This window comes from Canis lupus, chromosome 15 (assembly GCF_003254725.2).
Source record: "Canis lupus dingo isolate Sandy chromosome 15, ASM325472v2, whole genome shotgun sequence".
Classification (NCBI taxonomy): Eukaryota; Metazoa; Chordata; class Mammalia; order Carnivora; family Canidae; genus Canis; species Canis lupus.
In genome coordinates, this window is record NC_064257.1 from 48513664 (window position 1) to 48535053 (window position 21390).

Consider the following 21390-nt stretch of genomic DNA (forward strand, 5'->3'; position numbering starts at 1 on the left):
AAAAAAAAAATCCAAGCATGGGATAATTATTAATTTCTTTCTCTTTATTTACATTTTACTTAAATACTTTAAGATCCATTATTTACTGTTGTAATATTGTAAGTGTAAGATTTTTTAAAAAAATTTAAATTCCTTTGGTTTGACTGAAGCCTCATAAATCTAAAAAAAAAAAATCAAGGTTATAACACCTATCATATTTAAACAATATGTCCCCCCACCAGCCCCCCTGCCAAAGGAGTGTTCTTTTCCCTCTGTGACATCTAGATGGTATATTGATTCCCGGTATATCTGTTGCAGAGCAGGACTAAAAGGACTGGCATTCGTCAGAAACAGCACTTAAAACTTAAAGAGATAAAGAAGTGCTGTCTGATCAACAACAGTTAAATGTCGGTAGTCAATTCCAGGTCAAGACAAATGCTGTATATTAAATGTGTGTGTTAGGGAGAAATATCTCACATATAAAAATACACAAGCAAATGGTAAAAGATAAATGAGAGAGAGAGAGAGAGAAAGAGAGAGAGAGAGAGAGAGAGAAAATCACCTACTTTTCCTTAAAACAAGGAGAGAAAAGAAACAATAAATACTAAGGACAAATAACAGCAACTCATCAGAAAATAAGCAAATTCAGAGAGTTTTGTTACTCAGTTCTCTTAAGCTATCTGCAAGTTTACTCTTTAGAAACATTTTGACCCATACTAGGGCGGGAAGCTACTAGTTTAAGAGTTTTGAATGGAACAGCATTGTTAACACAGGTTGAAAAAAAACCAACCCTATGATTTATTAGAGCTTGGACCAAAACTTAAAATTCAGTTTGAAGATATGATTACAGTAAATTCTTCCTGGATTCTTAAACTGCAAGGAAGAATCAGACAATCGTGGTACAGATTCATTTTTGAACACTAATGTTTACTTTCCCTTGTTTCTGCACTGGAACCAAAAGAACAGTTTACATTGTTCTTCCACTGTAAAGCTGAAAAATGGATGATTTTTCTTTTTCCCTCTACCTCAAACTCCCTCTTTTAGTATTTTCCTTCATTTTAAGAGTGTGAGCTCTAATTATTTAAAAAAATAAAACACTTGCTTATATCTGGCCATTACCAATTTTTCACCCCAATCTTCAGTTTTTTTTAGTAGGATAGTAACTACCTTGTTCTTTTGAATTTCCAGAAACTAAGAGTCTCTGGCATGCAATAATAGTCAATAAACAAATGAAAATATAAATTCAATATATGGGTTCAACAGTTTTAGCCAAACATTGTTTTTCATAAAACAGGCACAGTCAAAAAAAGCTTAGAGAAAACCTGGAACAAACACATGAAGACGAGTAATTTGGAGAAGCTTTCTTTTTTAAAGCAATGGAATGCTGGTTACATTTTACCATGTATTTCAGCATAATCAGTAAAAGGCAACTTGACAAAGTAACATTAAAACAGACTCAGAAATTGATGCCAAAAGTAGAGGCAGTGTAGCACACTGTAGTACTTCTCAAACATTCTGGGCCCAAACTTTTAGTAAGAAATATGTCACTTTAAACCATCACCCCCCCCCAAAAAAAAAAAAACACAAAAAAAAACAAACCATTACCCAGTGCACACATGTACGTACCCAAACATACACAGCTTAGGTCAAAGATTCATATATAATGTACATTGATATTTTCTTTCTTTATGTTATACCATGTCATTCTTTTCATTTTTTCTCTATGATACCTATGTATTTTCAGTGTAGTTGACACACAATATTACTTTAATTTCAGGTATACAATGTAGTGATTTGACAAGTTTATACATTATGCTAGTTGGCCACAAGTATAGGTACCATCTGTTCCAATACATGCTATTATGCTATTACAGTATCACTGACTAAATTCCTTATGCTGTGCCATTTATCCCCTTGATTTATTCAATCCATAACTGGGAGTTTGTACCTCCTACTCTCCTGCACCCATTCTGCCCAACCCTTACCTCCTTCCCCTCTGGCAGCCATCAGTTTGTTCTCTACATTTATAGGTCTGATTCTGTTTTTTGTTTATTTGGTTTTTGGGTTTTTGTTCTATATTCACTACTTTTTAAAATTTTCTATTCATTTTTTAAAATGTTAGTTGTAAACTGAAGTTTGAAAAACATGGGCTTAATTTTTAAATTCTGATGCTAGCCACTACCTGTGTGACCTTATACAACTTGCTTAACTTCATAGTGCCTCAGTTTCTGTCTCTGTAAAACACGGTACATAATGTTGCCCATCCTATGAGGGCTTGTGAGGGTTAAAAAAAGTTAACACATGTAATACACTTAGATGAGGGCCTGACAAAAAGTAAGTACTCAATAAATTTAGTTAGCAATAATAAAGTGGCATATTCCTACCATCTGAAATCTATAGCGAAGTTTTCATTTGGAAGCTAATAGTTATCAGCTTCATTTCAATGTAAGAACAAATTGAATTTTTAGAATAGGTATTCAGATTGTGATACATATACATATCAAATAATCCAAAATAATTACATTGGTCAATTAAGAGAGAAATAATTGCCTCAGGTTATCTGGGTTTTCCTCTCTTAGAAAACTGGTTTACACAATCAATTTCCTACTAAGGGGAAAAAAAAAATCAAAGTGGCAAAGAAAATCTTCCTAATATGCAAAGAAAGCCCTGGTACTGAAACATTCTGCCATCATAATTTTTTTTTATCATATGACATTTTGTAAATATATCCCTGTCTTAATTATAATTAAAATATAGATTAATGTCACTCGCAAATCCATGAATGGTTAGATTTGTCTTCTCATAAGTCAGAATTGTAGAACAATGATGAAACACATGAGGAAGTGAAGGAAAAAAAATCAACTTAAAAATTCATCCCTTTTTTCAGCTTTGAAAGAATAAATTAAACCATTATGTAAAATGAGGACTTTCTCAAGATGTGTATATAAAAAAATTAATTTTCATCAGAATTTCAGACTATTTGATCTTCTATATAGACTATATTTGATCTTCTCAACAGACTGACAGACTGACAATACTAATTTGAAATTATTATAAGGATATATTATTCATAAAATATAAGTTTATACCTTCAGGAAGACAATTTTTACATCTTCCATCGAACCCTTTTCACAAAGAATGATCAGAAAAATAATACAGGAAAAAGGGTGTTAATTATATTAATTCAGCTGCAGAAAGAAAATTCCCTGCGCAACATGGAAGAAATTACCAAGTAAAATTGTAGCTTAGCATCAAAGCTGCTAAAACTCTCTTGAAAAACAGCATTGAGAAAATTAAATGGACATAAATATGCATAAATAATTCAATACATTTAAAAGCCAGTTGGGGTATATAATCTAATAAAGAATGGGGAGATCTGTTTATGTTTTAAATTAAGCTTTGCACAGAATGTTTTCTATAATTTCACAAATTTAAACAAATAGCAATGTTTGCTAAATGTATACTATGGAAAAACTGTAACATAATTATTTTATAATCATTATTCATATAGATATAACGCATGTATGAGATGTGTCATTGAAATATGTGTATAAACAGATACCTAAAAATTGAATCACACTTTTGTAAACATTATGGAAAATTTTAATGCCAAAAGGAATGAGATATTTTTATAAAGTAAATAATTACTACTACTTTATAGATGCAAAGCACAATTTTCAAAAATCTAACCTGTTTATTTCACTTAAAATAATGTAGTTAATTCCAAATTCACTTATTTCCATCAATATTTAATGAAATATTAGTACTAGAATTCCACTTTCTTGAACTTGAATGACTTTTACAGCATTTGAACTACTGCTGCTTTATAAATTATAAGATATGTGGCTGAGTGTTAGAGCTTCCCACTTCTTCTCAGCCCGGTTTGGTTAATTGTACTACTATTCACAATTAAATTGTGTGTCCTTTAGTTCTTGTTGATAGCATTCTTCATTAATACTATTTTCTCAGCCCAATGTACAAATCTTTCACAAAATCTTGCAAAATATAAAAATGGATGCCACTACTACAATTAAAGGCACTAAATCATCAAAATTATATTTTTATGCCTTATATACTAGATATGGACATATTGGATAGACCAATGGAAGCAATTTTTTTAGGTTTAAGGCCCTCCTACTAGTTTTATAAATCTAACAAAATAAAAAGAGCAAAATTACTATTGGTCATCTAGTTGGGCATAAAAACAGCCTTATTTGTTACAGAATATAAATTACAAAGGCATTAATTAAAACAGTATTTTAGCCACCCAACAAAAGTATTTGGCAAGTTTCTTAGAAATAGCTGTTAACACATAAATAAAATTCAATTTTAGTAAGAGATTCTATTTGGCTAGCAAATGATCCATTGTGGGACTTTGCTGATATTACTTTAATGAAGTCTCATAATGAAAAACCATATAGCCTACATTAAATAAAATAAGTAAACTGCTTTGGAGGCTTTCCTCTAGTCATATAAGATTTTTAGTGGGATAGAGAACCAAGAGAACAGACAGAGAATAGAGGCAGTTGGCAAAGAACAGTGGTAGGAAAAGGAAACAGGGTTACAGGAGCTCTTATTAAGGTACAATAATGGCAGAAAACAGAAATACAGCCTCAGCAGAAATATCCAAATAGCCTCCCACTTATCATCACTAGTAGCTGTTCTATCAAGACAGAAACACGCACCCTGTTCACAATCCATCTTACTACCCACTGGATCTTGAAAAGCCTACCAAAAAAATCCTCTAAAGAACAAAAGAAATCTTAAGCTCTATGCTTAAATAGAAATCCAAACTGAAGAACCCAGTTTAAAAAAAATTTTTAAAAGAAAATTCTTCTAGAACTCTAGAAAGCTTATTTATTCCAATGTAATTTATTCCGTAAAGCAAATTTTACATTTTAACAAACTAGTGAAATAGATTTTTACATTTATGTACATAAAATAATGGAAAGACAGTAGGATAAAATAGCCTGAGAATTAAAGAGTTGGCAAGTTTTTATTACTGACCTACTGTACGACTCACTATACAAATTGAGCTAATACATAATCCTTCATTATTAGATTAGAGAATTCTACAGATTCCAGTGAAATATTATAGGGTCTTAGAACAAATACAATACCTAAATGTAAGTAAGGCTTTCCTTTCTGTAAACAAAACAAAACCCCCACAAAACAACAATTTATCCATCTATTATTCCTCATAGTCAATGAGGCACCTGGCAAATTCTTGTATTCTGGGCCAGATTTAGCTGCTCTTGGTTACACGCAGTCATGTGTCTGTGGTCAGCTGAGTGCCGGCTTGTTTAATGTGGCTGCTGATAGGACAATCTAGCCATTCTCCATGTGCTAGTCACATCATTCTAGCAGGTTAACCCGGCCCTATTAGGGGCATGTTCTCAAGGTGATCTTAGAGAAGCAGAAAAAACAGATGATTCTAGAACTGGGCCAGAAAATATAAGGGTTAAGACCAAGGCACTCTGTCAGACCAGAGAACATGGTAGTTAACAAAGACAATTAAGATTGTATCAAAATGACTTTAAAAAGCTCCCTGTGGTCAAAAGTAGGAACTGAATGAACATCAATGAAAATAATAACTGCAATGAATTGAAACATCATATATATTTAAGGCTGTGAGTTCACAAAGATGCTTTTTAGAAAGTTAGGTACCATTGGAGGGTGTTAGGAACCAGTTCACTGTTTTGAAAAATGCTATAAAAAGAGAAAAAAAATCAAACTTTTATCCTGCCTTTCCTTTTTATTTAAAAAAAAAAAAAGATTTATTTATCTATTTTAGAGAAAGAGACCATGTGTGCAAGCAGGGAGAGAGGCAGAGAGAGAGAGAGAGAGAGAGAGAATCTCAAGCACATTCAGGACTGAGCACGGAGCCCAAGGGGCTGGATCACACCATCCTGAGATCATGACTTGAACGTAAACCAAGAGTCAGATTCTTAACTGATTGAACCACCCCAGGGACCCTTTTTTTGCCTTCCCAATGCAATGTACCACTGAATAACCTCATAGCAGATGAAGGGAAGTAACCTGTTATAGAATGATTTTTTTTTAAAGATTTTATTTATTCATGAGACACAGGGAGAGAGAGGCAGAGACATGGGCAGAGAGAGAAGCAGGCTCCCTGTGGGGACCCCGATGGGGGACTCAATCCCAGGACATCAGGATCACACTCTGAGGCAAAGGCAGACTCTCAACCACTGAGCCACCCAAGCGTCCCTAGAATGATTCTTAATAATAATAAGTGAAATTAAAGTGAGAGAATGTAAATCATGACTGTGCAATGATTACAGAACTAGTGAATTCAGGAATTAAATATCAATGGCAAATATGTCACAAAAGAGATGTAAAGAAGATATTACATGCTTTCTGACAGAAGAATGCAAAAACTTCCTATGAAGCAGTCTTGCCACAAATATCCAATCTGATTTCTATCAACCTTTGGAACCAACTACCAATTTATAAGAAATAGAGAAGATGAAGAAACCTGTTAGACTATTCCACAGGGACACAATAAGCAAAATCCACACTGAGAAAAGATGTAAGACAAAGAATATATTTCTTCAACTAATAAATCAGAAAGAAAGAAAAATCAAAAAAGAAACTTACAGAATAGAGACTTAAGACTTATTTAGTATCAATTGCATTGTGTGGTCCTTACTTGGATGCTGATTTGAATAAACACACTAAAAAAAATTATCAAATTGTAATTCAATTGGAAATCTGACACTTATTATGCTTTTGATGATATCAAGAAATTATTGTTAATATTTTAGGTTTGAAAATAGTATTATAGTTATGCTTTAAGAAGGGACCATAGTTCAAAAAGAAGTAACTATTGAAATATTTATAAATAGAATGATATAGTGTCTAGGATTTGCTTCAGAGTAAAATGAGAAGGCAGAAAGAAAATGAATATAAAAATAAGAGTAACCATGAGTTGATAATTATTGAAGCAGGATAACTGATTGATGTAAATTTATTATGCTAATTTGTCTACTTTTGTATTTGCTTGAAAATCTCTATGATAAAAAGCTAATAAGAAATATAACTATTCTATATCACAATGATGATTCAGGATATTCTATTTATTGATAAGGACAGATAAGGAAAGTTCTTGAACTTCAGGTATGGGAAAATACTTAGTTAAAAAAAACAGAGAGAGTGTGTATGTGTGTGTGTGTATATATATGTATATAAATATAAAATGTCATCATTCCTTATTGATATTTGGTAAATAAAGAGTAATTTTTGCTTATTTATGTTTTACATTTAAACAATTAAAGTTAATATTAGTATTTTAGAAGTTAGGGTAAATGTCTTATATATTTTATTATTTAGCACATTTAGTGAATGGCATGCTCTGTACTAAGCACGGGAGAAATAATGGTGAACACTCTAATATGGAGTTTAATGGGGGGAGATAAGAAGAACCAAAACCAAAAAGTAGAAGGATATATAAAATGCAGGTAATTTTAGGTGCTATGAAAGAAACAGAGAGCAGGATATCAGGGAAGTTAAACAGTAATGGTCTCTATGAGGAGGTAACCTATAGGACTAGAGTCAGCCACTTACAAAGAAGGAGATGGACATTAAAAGCAGGGAAGCAAAACTCTGAACTGGGAAAGAATAATTCTACATTCAGAATAATTGTAAGTCAAAAAAGGTTTAAGCACTAGATTTATATAATTCAAAATTAGATTTAAAAATGATTCATTTTTGTGGTAGTGAGGGATGGACTGGACAAGGGTAAAAGGTACCAAAGAAACCAGGGAGGACACTTGGAGTAGTGTATAGGTACTTGTCTTTCCATGAAAGTGCTGGTGAGAAGTGTTCATGATTTAGTCATATGCTTTATCAATTACTAATACCCTTTAAAGAATATTTTAGAATAATATCTTCCTAAATGTATATGGGTAAAAGAATACAACTGTAAATACTTTTAACTGTTAACCAACTTTATCATGCCTTTTTAAAAAATTAATCTCACTTTGAGAAAGTGAAAATACATTTTAAGAGATAAATATATTAAACTTATGGTTATATATATATATTTTAAAGATTTTATTTATTCATGAGAGACACAGAGAGAGGCAGAGACACAGGCAGAGGGAGAAGCAGGCTCCATGCAGGGAGCCCGACATGGGACTTGATCCTGGGACTCCAGGATCATGCCCTAGGCTGAAGGCGGCACTAAACCGCTGAGTCACCGGGGCTGCCCAAACTTATGGTTATATTAAAAAGATTTTTAGAAAGTAATGTGAAAGTTAAAGATAATCAAATTTATTGTTATATGTAAGATAGCTGTATTTCAGATGATTTCTGAAAAATTACCTTAGACAAATCTCTGAAGTTGCTTGGCAAGGTAAGATCCAGTTCTTCTGATTCATAATTAGTGATGACCCAGGGAAACACTGGATACTGATTTAAGTCATTGTAACTCCGTCCTGAGAGAGAAAAAACAAAAAGTTCTCTATTTAGAATAATAAAATGAAATGATAAGCAGACTCAGGAATATCATTTACTAAAAATAATAAGAACTTAACTTTGTGAGTGCCAAACATTGTTCTCAGTGCTATACATATGTTATTTGATTCAAACCTATAATAAACCTATAAAATTACCATCCCCATTTTATGGATAAAAATGGAGGCACAAAAAGTTGAAAACTTGCCCCAAGCTATGTAACTAGGAATGTTCAAATCATATTCAAATCCAGATACTCTGGCCTCAAGTTTATGTTTTTATAAAATATACCTGGCTTTTTTCGTATTTGAGAGCCTGAAGCAAACAAAATATTCTTTATTAATACTTTAAAAAAATTTCAATTCTAACAGAGCTTTTCCAAACAACTATCCTTTCTCCGCCATTAACCAACCAATCAACCAAATAATCAATCAAACCTAAGTGAATTAACTTCTCTGGACATTTATTAGTCATCTGTAAAATGAGGGAGTTGTACTAAATAACTCTAAAATTTCTGTGATAGCTTTCAAATTCTATGGTCCTCTGAATATAATGCAAAGCCTCACCGATGCTGGCTTTCCCCCCACTCCTAAATGCTGCCATGTACTCTTCCACACTTTTTAAACTAATGACATTCAGTGACGCATTTAGGTCTATTAAAAATATGAATAAAACAAAGGATGAGATAGCCCTCATATTTTTACACACACACACACACACACACACACACACACACACACACACCAGTCTTCTGGATATCACCACTTTAGGGAGGCAGCATAGTGGATGAAATCACTGTTTCCAAAGTCAAAACACTAGCATTTGAATCCCAGCTCTACTATTTACTAGTCTATAATCTATTTTTAGTTAGATTTTTTAAAAAGATTTATTTATTCATGAGAGAGCGTGAGGCAGAGACATAGAGAGAGAAGCAGGCTCCTTGCAGAGAACCCAACGTGGGACTCGATCCCCAGACCTGGGATCACACCCTGAGCCAAAGGCAGATGCTCAACCACCGAGCCACTCAGGTGTCCCTATTTTTAGTTAGATTTAATGTGAACAGACTTTTATGGCTAAAAAATAAGGGGGACAAGTATATTAATATTGTTTGAATTCCTTTATTTTATATTGGGCATTTATCATCTTTTTCTCAAACATATATTGGTGTCATATCAGTACACAGCTGAATATTATAGTTGTTCTTCAAATGGATCTTTGGTATCTGAGCCTTCCTTATGATTTGATGTTTTTAATTTTATTTCACTCTATCCATCTTGAGGACTATTAAAGTAACATAGTGCCTCCTTGATTGACCTGGAAATAGTCTTAACAAAATATGAGTAACAAGGACAATTTTTAATTCAGAGGCCATTATGTCACTACATATTTCTCTCAATTTTAATTTCTCCCAGAAAAAAGTAACCAAACTTAGCAGCAAAAACCACTCTATCTTGATTCCCTCCACCCATTTCTTTCCTTCTGATTGGGATGTTAGTAAACATGTTAGTAAAATTGTCATCTTGCCTCTTCTACTTAACTGACCAAATTTATCATAGGTACAAAAGAAGACAAATTTATCATAGGTACAGCTCCTTGTAAATAGACCTTCGTTAAGTTAAACTCTATATCTAGTTATTGAAGGTCTACTGACTGTCCTTTGGGAAATATGTCATGGTATCATGAGATCCTATGTGTATCACAGATAATAGTGTAAAAGAAATCTTAAATAATGTGAGACACAACCCCTTCTAGTGTATATATCTGCCTCCAAGTTAACTATCCAAAATAAATTACTGTTTCTATTCTTTAAAAAGAATATTTGGAGGATATACTTAAAAGACACGTTAAGTACAAAAAAAGCCATTTGAGAGTAGACTTTTTCATAAATATTGCTCCCTAATTATTACTGTGCATTCAAACTGTGTGTTAACACATACTATGTCCATTAAACGTGTTATATATCTTTTGTTTCTCATTACTGCTTGAAAGTCCTTTCAGTCACTACTTACATAATCTCTTCTTAGTTCAACATAATTGTTCAAACTTTCTCTTTCCGTTCTCTCAACTGGCTGTGAGTTGAATACCTCCTTAACTGGTAAAATTTAGACCTTTTGATGTGATCCCTTAACTTCTAGTTTTCCTAACAGTCCCTCTCTTCCTCTCTTCTTTAATGGTGCCTTTATACCTTGTGAGCTGTAATTCCTTCACCTGAGCTCTTGAGCCTGTCTCTTAATTTGCATTGTTACTTTTCCTCTCTGTCCCTCCTTCACAGTTTCTCACCTCTGCCTTCACCCATTCTGTCTTTACTATTACACAAGAAAACTCTAATAAACATCTAATGTTCACATTTCATCTCCAACCATTCAATTTTTACAATTAATCTTTTTTGTTTGCTTTTAAAATGAACCCCTAGAAAGTAACCAACAAGTTTCCAAATGCCCAAGCTAAAGGCACAGCCCATATTCATTCTAAATTATCCTGTACTTCTCTATAACATCTTTCCTCTTGCCTATCAAGACATTTGCTGCACCCCAGTTTTTCTCCTTCTAAGTCTAAAACCTCTGGGAACACTCCTTCTCTTCTCTCCTTTACTGACTCCTTTTTTCTTCTTGTCCTGCATAAGAACATTCACCAGATCTTGTCTCACTGCTGTATTATCCGGTTTGGTCATCTCAATTCATTCTTGGTGATTTCTTATCTATGCAGATGAAATCCAATGTCCTATCTCCAAATTCCAAATACATTTTTTGACCTATACTTCTAAAAATTCTTTTTGATATCGTAACTTGGATGTCCATCTACATGGTAAAATTATCTTTTCCTAGGCCATTTTTTTGGACTTCCTTTCTGTTAATAGCACCACCATTTTCCTAATGATTCAGGCCAGAAGCCTGGAAGCCTTTTCTGACACTTCTTTTCTCATTTAGCTGCTACATTCAGTCAGTCCGATGTCAAATGGTTTGTACCTTATAAATCTTACATCATTTAATCTTTAAATTCCCACTGTCACCTCTCTAATGTAAGCTCTCATTATTTTTATATATATAATTACTTCCTAACTGTGCTCTCTGCCTGTCTCTCTCCACTCCAGTTTATCCTTCATTCTGCCTCCAAGTTAACTTTCCATAGAATTCTAATAATACTTACTTGCTCAAATACTTTTAGAAGTTTCCCTATGATTCGGCTGCTAACTCTTCAAACTGACAGAAAATCTTCCACAATGTGTCTCCATACTACCTTTTTAGTTGTCTTTCTCATTATACCTTTATGAGTTTATACTCTGTGTGTGCACATACATATACACACAGGTGTAAACTATACCATTAATTATTCTCCCACTATATCTCACATTTTCTTATCTTTGTAGGTTTCTGTATGCCTTCAGTTTTACAAGGCATGACTTTTTACCTCTCAACCACCAGCTCTACTAAAGTAATAGCCGTCCTTATATGGACATGAAATCCTTCCTAGTTTTTTCCTTATTCCCATCGACTGGATAAATATAATTTCCCTTTCTCTCTGTTCTTTTAATCCCCATAGTACTTTGTATTTCTTTTATTGAATCTATGCTCCTTACTCTAGAATCACGTAAATGCTTATATTCATACTTAAAATAACTTCTCTGAGAGCAAGCAACATGCCTTATTCTCTCTGTACCTCCTTTGTGCCTCAAATATAAACTGTCAGTTTGTTGAACAGAATCTCAAATGTCACACAATTAATTATTTCTTTATTCCAGTTATCATAAATGAAAAGTAATGACACATTTCTATTCTTTACTCTATTTTTCAAAGAGAACAACTTCAATGGGTGATGTTCAATAATACTTCATGACTACATACCTTATATAGAGACATTTACTCTTTAGATTTTCACATATGACTTATAATATAAATATTCCTCTACTTGATATTTTACCCAGTTTTTTTTCTATGTGGGATTTTTGTTTCATCTTATAATACACTTCTGATTAAATTAATAACAGGTTCCAAAGATTTTATATGGTTTTTTCATTTCTACTATCCCACAATGAATAGTTGTAAATTTTCATTTTATATTTTTAGAAAAAAAGTATGCTCATTTCTAATTTCCTCAATTAGTCACCTGTTCATATGTAAAAGTGAAAACTCTATCAAAATTACTCTTGCTAAGGTACTCATGTAGTAATAATGAAAACAAAAGTAAGCTATCTATACAGTACTCAAAATAATCTAATATCGCATTTAATAATTTAGCATTGAAATAAGTCAATATGTAAGATCATATTACCTGCTATCGTGTTGAGAAACATCAAATACTCAAAATTTGAAATCTCTCTGTGCTGCCATCGCTGGGTCATATTAGAAGCTTTAAAAAGTTGACGTGGACTAGCCAATGAGATACGTCTACAAAATACAGAATTTGGTGTAGAATCAATTTAATTACAACATAATAATAAATAACAAGTATCTGTGTTTATTCTGGATATTTGACATCCAAAATGCTATCCGTATATTCTGAAAAGTTCTATTCATGATACACTAATGACTACAAATAACGTTTCAATGAACAATTAATGGTTAAATGATTTGAATTAGCCACAGATCCATGATACATGTTCTATTCATTAAAGTAAGCTGTCATTACAATGCCACCATAAAATCTAGGTTCCATAAATGCTGATTAATAATAGTAAGATTAATAACTTACTGACTTACTGATATAAAAAGAATTATAGTAACTGAGAAAGACATACAAAATTATATTCACATCTTTATCAATTTTAATAGGTCTCTTAAAGACAACACATTTGTACATTTTAAATTTAAATATTATGTCTATATACTCTATAACAGGGGAAAGAATGTGTCTATTTATGTGTCTATTCATGAGGGTGGGACATAGGTAAGAGAAACTATTATTTTTTTTATACAGCTTAATAATAGGAGACCAAGTTTTTTTGTGTTTTCTTAATGCAACATAAATAACAAAAGATGAATCTAATACTAAGTAACAGTGGAAAACAAGCGGTAGGATTAATTATTACATTCAGAGCCTAGAATCTCAGAGAAGTATGCTGTCACAGTTCTACCTACCACCAGGGACAAGTAACTATATTTTTTAAGTTCTATTTTCAAAGGTTTAATTTACATACTCTAAAATTTACCCATGTAAGTATACTATTCAATGATTCATTAATAAATTTCTAGAGTTGTGTGATTATCACCACTATGCACTTCAGAACATTTCATCACCACAAAAACTTGCCTTGTAGCTATTTACAGTTAATCCCCATTCCTATCCTCCACTCCAGGCAACTATCAATCTGCTTTCTGTCTCTATAAACTTGCCTCTTCTGGACATCTCAGATAAATGGAACCATACATCATGGAGTCTTCTGCATCAGTCTTCTTCATGAACCATAATGTTTTTGAGATTCATCAATGTGGCAGCATGTTATTAGTAATTCATTTTTTTTATTTCTGAATAGTATTCCAGTGTATGAATATAGAATATATCACATTTTTAAAGATTTTATTTATTTGAGAGAGAGAGAGAGACCATGCACACGTGAGAGAGAGGCACAAGTAGGGTGAAGGGCAGAGGGAGAAGCAGACCCCCCCACTGAGCAGGGAGCCCAATGTATGGTGCAATCCCAGGACTCCAGGATTATGATCAGTGTTGAGCTCCATGCTCAGCGGGGAGTCTGCTTGGGACTCTCCCCCCACCTCTGTCTCCCTCATATGCTCTTGCTCTCTCTCTAAAAACAATTACATAGATCTAAAAAAATAAAATAAAATCTGTTCACCAGTTGATGGATACTTAAATTCTTTCTGGTTTTTGATTATTATTATTATTATTCTAGCTTATATTACTATAAATATTCATGAGCATGTCTTTGTATGAACATATGCTTTCATTTCTTTTGGGTAGAACCCTAAGGATGGAATTACTGGGTTGTAGGTTGTGTTTATCTTTAATTTCTTGAGAAACTGCCAAATTGGTTTCCATTCCAATAAGCAATATATGAGGTTCCAATTTCCCACATCTCTGCCAATACTTGCTATATTATATGTATTTTTTACTATAATCACCTAGCGAGTGTAAAATGGTCTCTTATTATAGTTTTAATGTATGTTGCTGAGCAACTTTTCATGGCTTATTACCCATTTATTTGTGTATCTTCTTTGGTAAAATAACTATTCAAATCTTTTCTTCCTTCATTAATTGAGGTTTTTGTCTTAGTATTGAGTTGCAAGAGTCTTGCATGTATTCTGAATACAAGATCTTTATCAGATACATATGTACAAATATTTATTTCAGTCCAGGACTTCTCTTTTCATATACTTAATGGTATACTTTGTGCTCCGATAAAGCCCAAGAGTTTTAAATTTTTATTAAATCCAATTTCTCAATTTTTTCTTTTATGGATTATGCTTTTGGTGTCACATCTCAGAACTTTTTACTCCAGGGTCATGAAGCTTTTCTCCCACACTTTGAATTTTTTTTTTTAATTTTAGCTCTTCAATATAGGTCTATGACACACTTTGAGCTAATTTTTTATGAATACTGTGTGGTAAGGACTGAAGTTCATTTTCTTGCATGTGACTATTGAAATGTCTCAGCATTATTTGTTAAAAAGGATTACCTTTTCCTCATTGAATTGTGTTAGCATATTTGTTGTAAACAACTGACCATAAATTTAAGGTTTATTTCTGTAGTCTCGATTTTGTTCCATTGATTTATATGCCTATCCTTTTATAAATACATCTTGATTACTGAGGCTTTATAGTTAGCTCTGAAATCAGGTGGTGGGAGTCTTCTAGCTTCTTTTTCAACACCGTTTTGGCAATTCTCGATCTATTGAACTTCAGCTTCTCAGTATCTCCAAAAAAGTCTGCTAGATTTTGATAGGGATTGTATTGAATTTACAGTTCTGGGGAGAAGTGACATCTTAATCATACTGAATCTTCTGATCCATGAATATGGAATGTCTCCATTTAATTTAATTTAATTTAATTTTGGGCAGCTCAGGTGGCTCAGTGGCTTAGCGCTGCCTTCAGTCCAGGGTGTGATCCTCGAGACCTGGGATCGAGTCCCATGTCAGGCTACCTGCATGGAGCCTGCTTCTCCCTCTGCCTGTGTCTCTGCCTCTCTCTCTCTCTGTGTCTCTCATGAATAAATAAATAAAATCTTTAAAAAAACATAATTTGTATCAGCCATATATAATAGTTTTCATTATACACATCTTACACTTCTTTTGTCACCTAGGAATGAAGACTTTTTTTTCCCCTTTCCAATCTGAATGCCTTTAATTTCTCCCTCCTCTTCCTTTCTTTCTGCACAGGCTGAAATCTCCAATACACTGTTGATAGAAATGGTGAGAATGGAGGACATTCTAGCCTTGCTTATTTTAGGGGAAGCATTCAGTCTTTCAACATTGTTTCCCAATTACTATATCTTTGTTTTGAACTCTTCCTATTCAACATTTCAGTCTGGACATCACTCAGGGGTTTTAATTTCAATACATCTCAAAATAAACTTCACATTTTCTGTCCATCCACCACATCTTCACAACCCTGACTCCAACTTTGGGGGGATAGATACACAATTTATCCCTTCTTCAGTGTTCCCAATCTCAGTAAAAGTTATTCAGCAGCTTAAATTAAAATTTGGCAAGACATATTGGACACCTCCCTCTGTTACCATTCTTCATTATATAACTAATCTCTACGTCATACAAACTGTATGTCCTCCAAATTTCTAAACAAGGATGTCTCTCTGTAACTGAATTCTCAGCACCACATATCACCTGGATTTCCACAATAAATTCGTCTCTGAATTGACACCCTCTTCCCAAGATCACTAAGTTCCAATGATATTTGCCTTCCAACATTCCTTACAATACTGGAACCTCACTTTATTTCAGGACTTTTGCATATGCTATTTCTGCTTTCAAAGGTAAGCTGATTCTGTTCACTCAAATCAAAACTTAGAAGTCAATATAGGGCGTCATTTCTGACCACATAATCCAAAGCATCTCATCTAATACTGTTAGTTTGCCTAGAAATGGTATTACTTCTTCATTAAATATTTGACACAATTTGCCAATGAAACCATTTGAACTAGGAATTTTCTCTGTCAGAAGACCTTTAACTACAAATTCAATTTCCTCTGTATAGGTATTAAGGTTACCTCTTGGATGGAAATCTGTCCATTTATTCTAATTTGTCTAAGTAGCACAAATTTGTTCATAATATAACCTTATTTTCCTTTTAATATCTGTAGGCTCTGTTGTGATGTCCCCTCTTTCATTCTTGATATTGGCAATCTGTGCCTTCTTTTCCTTCATAAGTCTTGTATATATACTTACTATGTTTATTAATCTTCTCAGAGAAACAACTTCATTGCATTGATTTTTCTGTATTGTTTTTCCTTTCATTTTTATTAATGCTCTGCCCTTAGGTTTATTATTTTCTTCTTTCAACCTACTTTGGATTACATTTGCTCCTCTTTTTCCAGTTTTTTTTCAAATAGAAGTTTAGTTGACTCAAAACAATACTTTAATCATCATTTAATATGAAACATTAAATAGAAGTTCAAAATAAGAAAATTTTAAAAAGTAAGAAAAAATATTAATACAGAAAATTTTCCAAATTTTTCTCAAATAAAACCGTACCTGGTTTGAGGCAACCCAAAACTAGTTCCAATACCAACACGAGGTAGATAGTTAACTACTTTCTTTACTGTGGCAGGGTCTGGGAAGTTGAACATTACAGCAACTATGAAAAACAATTTTTAAAAGTTAGAACACAACATAATTTCCTTCTTAGAAAACTGACTTCTTGGTCTAAAAAAATATTTATTTTTAATTCAGGTATACAATTCCTGCCATATTATTTTTATTATAGTGCATACCAAGTTTTAGAATTAATATGCCAGAGGTGATACTCATTTTACAAATACCTTAGCCATAGACAGTATCTTATCTAAAAGCTGTAAGAAGTTCTAAAAACTGTTGTTGCATTAATGTGACATGAAGCTGAGATTATCTAGCTATAACTCTGAATTTACAAAATTGAATTTTAGTTAAACATGTATCTGTTTCTATAAATAAATATTTAAAGTTTTAACTTTATGTAGTTAACAATCTAACACCAAAAGACTATAGATATAAGTACTAAATTGTCATTCATATTTATTTCCAATGATGAACAGTTTAAAAATTATTTTTACAATTTTTATGTTTATAATTTATATGTTCACATAATCCAGAACAATGTGTGACCTAATGGAAAACTTTTCCTCTACAGTTAATAATCAAATTTAAGTGTTTTCTAATCATCTCTATTTCAAAAATAATACATTTTGAGGATATCAAGAAACACACATCAATATACATAAACATATTCAGTACATGTTAATTTATTAGTCATTTATAAGTTTTTACCCTTCTTAAGAAATATAAAAATAAGAAAGTCAAAATTACAAGAGAGAACTTATATCAATGTGGACAGTCTTAAAATATTAATTAATTTCAGTATCATAACCTTTAAGAAAATGATTTTCTTCTCTACCCAGCTTAAAAAAATTCTTCAGTCCATAAAAGGTTATCAATTTGGTACTGACATTACCAACATGTCTCAGGTAAATAAGTACATGATCATTCACTAACCAACCAAAACATATTTGGAACTGTCATATACATATCCAACATACCTCCTTAATAAGCCATCCCTATATATCTATTTTTACATTGAATACAGGGGAAAAACAACAACAAAACTATCATAAGTTCATGGCAGATAACCAAGGCCATGAAGGAAAGGCAAAGGAAGAACACACATACAAAAGCAAGGAAGCATAAGAAATTTTATTTTATTTTATTATTTATTTATTTATTTATTTTTTGCGTAAGAAATTTTAAAGGAGGAAAATGAATGAGGATGAGCAAGTAATAAATATTGTAAACACTGTAACAAAACCCCTTTGGGATAGCAATAATGCAGGCTGAACCAAAGTGTAAAGCATTCACTTGATTATTTGCCTGGAAGAATAATGTGTGCATTATGAGAAAGAGTTTTGTGTAGGGGAGACCAAATAGGACACATGATTCCGTAAAGGGAAAATAATGTGTGTATGGAATATATGTTATTATGTGTAGATTTTCTTAAGTGACAATTTGTAGATTATAGAAAGAGACGATAAAACTTCAATCTACTTATGTATAAGGAGTATGTAGCATAAGTCACTAGGTTTTCTATATTCTCCACTCATGCTCACCAATGCTTTTACTGCAGGTTCACCTTGTCTCTCCTTCTTGTCTTAATGAATTTCACTAAGTTCCATTTTAAACCCACAAATTGAATTTTAGTTCTTTCAAGAATGATGTAATACAAAGTAACCAGGACACTTGAGTACCATTTTCTGATGGTCCCTTTATAAATGGCAATAGATTAGACAAAAGATTGAATAAATGTATGAATCATTTGATTACCCTCTCCCCTCTCTAAATGCATCCACCTTCCAGAAGGAGTTTAAGCATCAGAGCAATACTAAGAACATCAAAACTCCACAACAGATTAAATGGTTAGTTATTCACCATATCTCAAAAACCCTGCACTAATCTGTGATATGGCTAGAAAACTAAAATTACGACACATAATTCTTAGAAGGACCAAGTGGGAAAAAAAACCATGAAGATGCTTGTGGTTCAAAAAATGAGGTCAGTATGGCAGAGAGTAGACTACAAATTACTACCTAAATGGAAACAATATATGTTTGAAAATAAAATCTGAAAGAGGTGGAGGTTAGCTTTATAACAACATACTTTGGAGATATATTACCTCTGTTTGCCATAAAGATCTCCAGGGCTGTATTTTGCAAAAGATAACGACGAGAAAAGATTGATCGTATCTCTGTGAACAGCCATTTTCCATGCAGCCCTTCTGTATATGCCAGGATCTAGTGAGGAAAAAAATAGGCCCAAGTAAGTTACAACAGTTGATTTTTTTTGTGTTTTTCCCCCTGAATAAAACAGAAAAGACCCTATTAAGAAAATAATTTCTAAAAATTGAAAAAGTTATTGAAATAATTTGGAGGGAGACTAAGAAAATAGATTGCAATTTATGGAAAGGAAGTTCAATGAAAAAGCAGAGTGAAATGATAAAACATCTGTTTATAAACATATTTTGGGCTTTTAAAAGCAGTGATGTAATCTATTGCTTTTCAGAAAACAAAAATTGCACTATTTAGTGATTAAGTTTTGAATCATATTACGGAAAGTAAAGTTTTAGATAAAAAAAAGACCATAAAAGAATGTCCTACATGTTTACAGATAAGACTACATATACAATTCAGTTTCATATAGAATGATTTCTTTTAAGATTTTGTTTATTTGAGAGACACTGAGACATATAGCTAGGAAGCACAAATGGGAAGGAGAGGGAGAAGCAGAGAAGCAGGCTCCCTGCTAAGCATGCTAGCTCCAGGACCTGGGATCATGACCTGAACCAAAGGCAGAGGCTTAACCCACTGAACCACCCAAGCACCCCCCATATAATACAGTTTTATGTACTCAGAAACATTTTTATGTTATATGAAGTTTTCCTTTCTTTTTTTAAGTATACCTGAAACACAAGGTTACATTAGTTTTAGGTGTATAACTTAGCAAATTGACAAGTTTATACATGATGCTATGTTCACCATACGTGTAGCTACCATTTATCTTATTATATTGCTATTATATTATTGACTGTATTCCTCATGCCTTTATTCCCGTGATTTATTCATTCTATCATTGGAAGCCTGTATCTCCCACTCCTCTTCACCCATTTTGCCCAGTCCCCTACTTCCCTCTGGTAACCATCAGTTTGTTCTCTATAATTTACATGACTCTTTTTATTTGTTTACTCATTTGTTTGTTTTCTGTTTTCTTTTTTCAGATTCCACTGCAGAAGTACCTTTTACATACTTTAAAGTATATATTTAAAGTAAATCCTAATAGTTCTCATTACAAGGGGAAATTTTCCCCCCTTTTATCTTTTTAAAAAAAAAATCAGATTTATATGAGAAGATGGATTAATGTATTGAGGTAATCATTTCACAATATATGTAAATGAAACCATCATACTCTATGCCTTAAGCTTAGACAGTGATGTATGTCATTATTTTTTAATAAAATGAGAAAATTATATATATTCAAGTTCATAACTTTAAATTTTAATCAGACTTTTAAGGTCACTGTTAAGGCAACAGTCACTCATTCAGAAAGCACAAAGACTGACTGTATAAGAGGTTAAGTATCATTTTGTCAGCTAGGCTAAACACAAACCTGCAAATGAACTCAACGTAATCTCTCTATGGAGTAGGAGGTTGTCAGAGTAACTTGTTACAATTCTTGTCATCCCATGTGACAGACGCAATAGCTTAGAATGCTTTGCTAACTCAAAGTAATCCTGTCTTTAGTCCTAAGCCATTTTGTTGCTTTGTTATTCAAGTTTTGTTTTTTAAAAAGTTCATTTCAAAGCTTAATTATAAAGGTGTTAAAAGGAAAACCAGATGTGAAATTTTTTTTTTCAGATGTGGAATTTCTTATGCTAGCACTTCACCTAATGTTAATTTAATAAAGAAAAAGAGATGTCTTTACTATCAAAACCTAATGAAAATTCCTGCAAGCAAACAATTAAGATCTCTCAAAAGTACCACCATTAAAAAATACAAATAGAACGACATGTGATTGTGATATTGCATGTAGGAACAAAGATGGGATAGAGGAAAAACTAATAAGAATTTATCCTATGAAAATTTTTTAATATTCATTTCCATTTTCTAAGATCTTAAATGCAAACAAATCCATATTCCTCAATGTAAAGTGCAGTTTCTTTGGGAAAAAAGCAACCTTGTTTAATTCACTAAATATGTATTTAGATTTTTCTACAAATTCTATTTTTGGCA

At 32.5% G+C, this 21390-nt stretch overlaps 1 protein-coding gene across 13 annotated transcripts in view; it reads right to left on the bottom strand.

The window, feature by feature from the left end:
• Positions 1–21390, bottom strand: part of LRBA (LPS responsive beige-like anchor protein) — a 728875-nt gene that overhangs the window by 177022 nt on the left and 530463 nt on the right. For all 13 annotated transcript variants that reach the window (XM_025439493.3, XM_025439495.3, XM_025439499.3 and 10 more), the window contains 4 exons: positions 19281–19398; positions 17114–17216; positions 12724–12839; positions 8323–8435 (listed from right to left, as the gene is read on the bottom strand). In XM_025439493.3, the coding sequence (XP_025295278.1) occupies positions 8323–8435; positions 12724–12839; positions 17114–17216; positions 19281–19398 (450 nt within the window). The remainder of the gene's footprint in view (positions 1–8322; positions 8436–12723; positions 12840–17113; positions 17217–19280; positions 19399–21390) is intronic.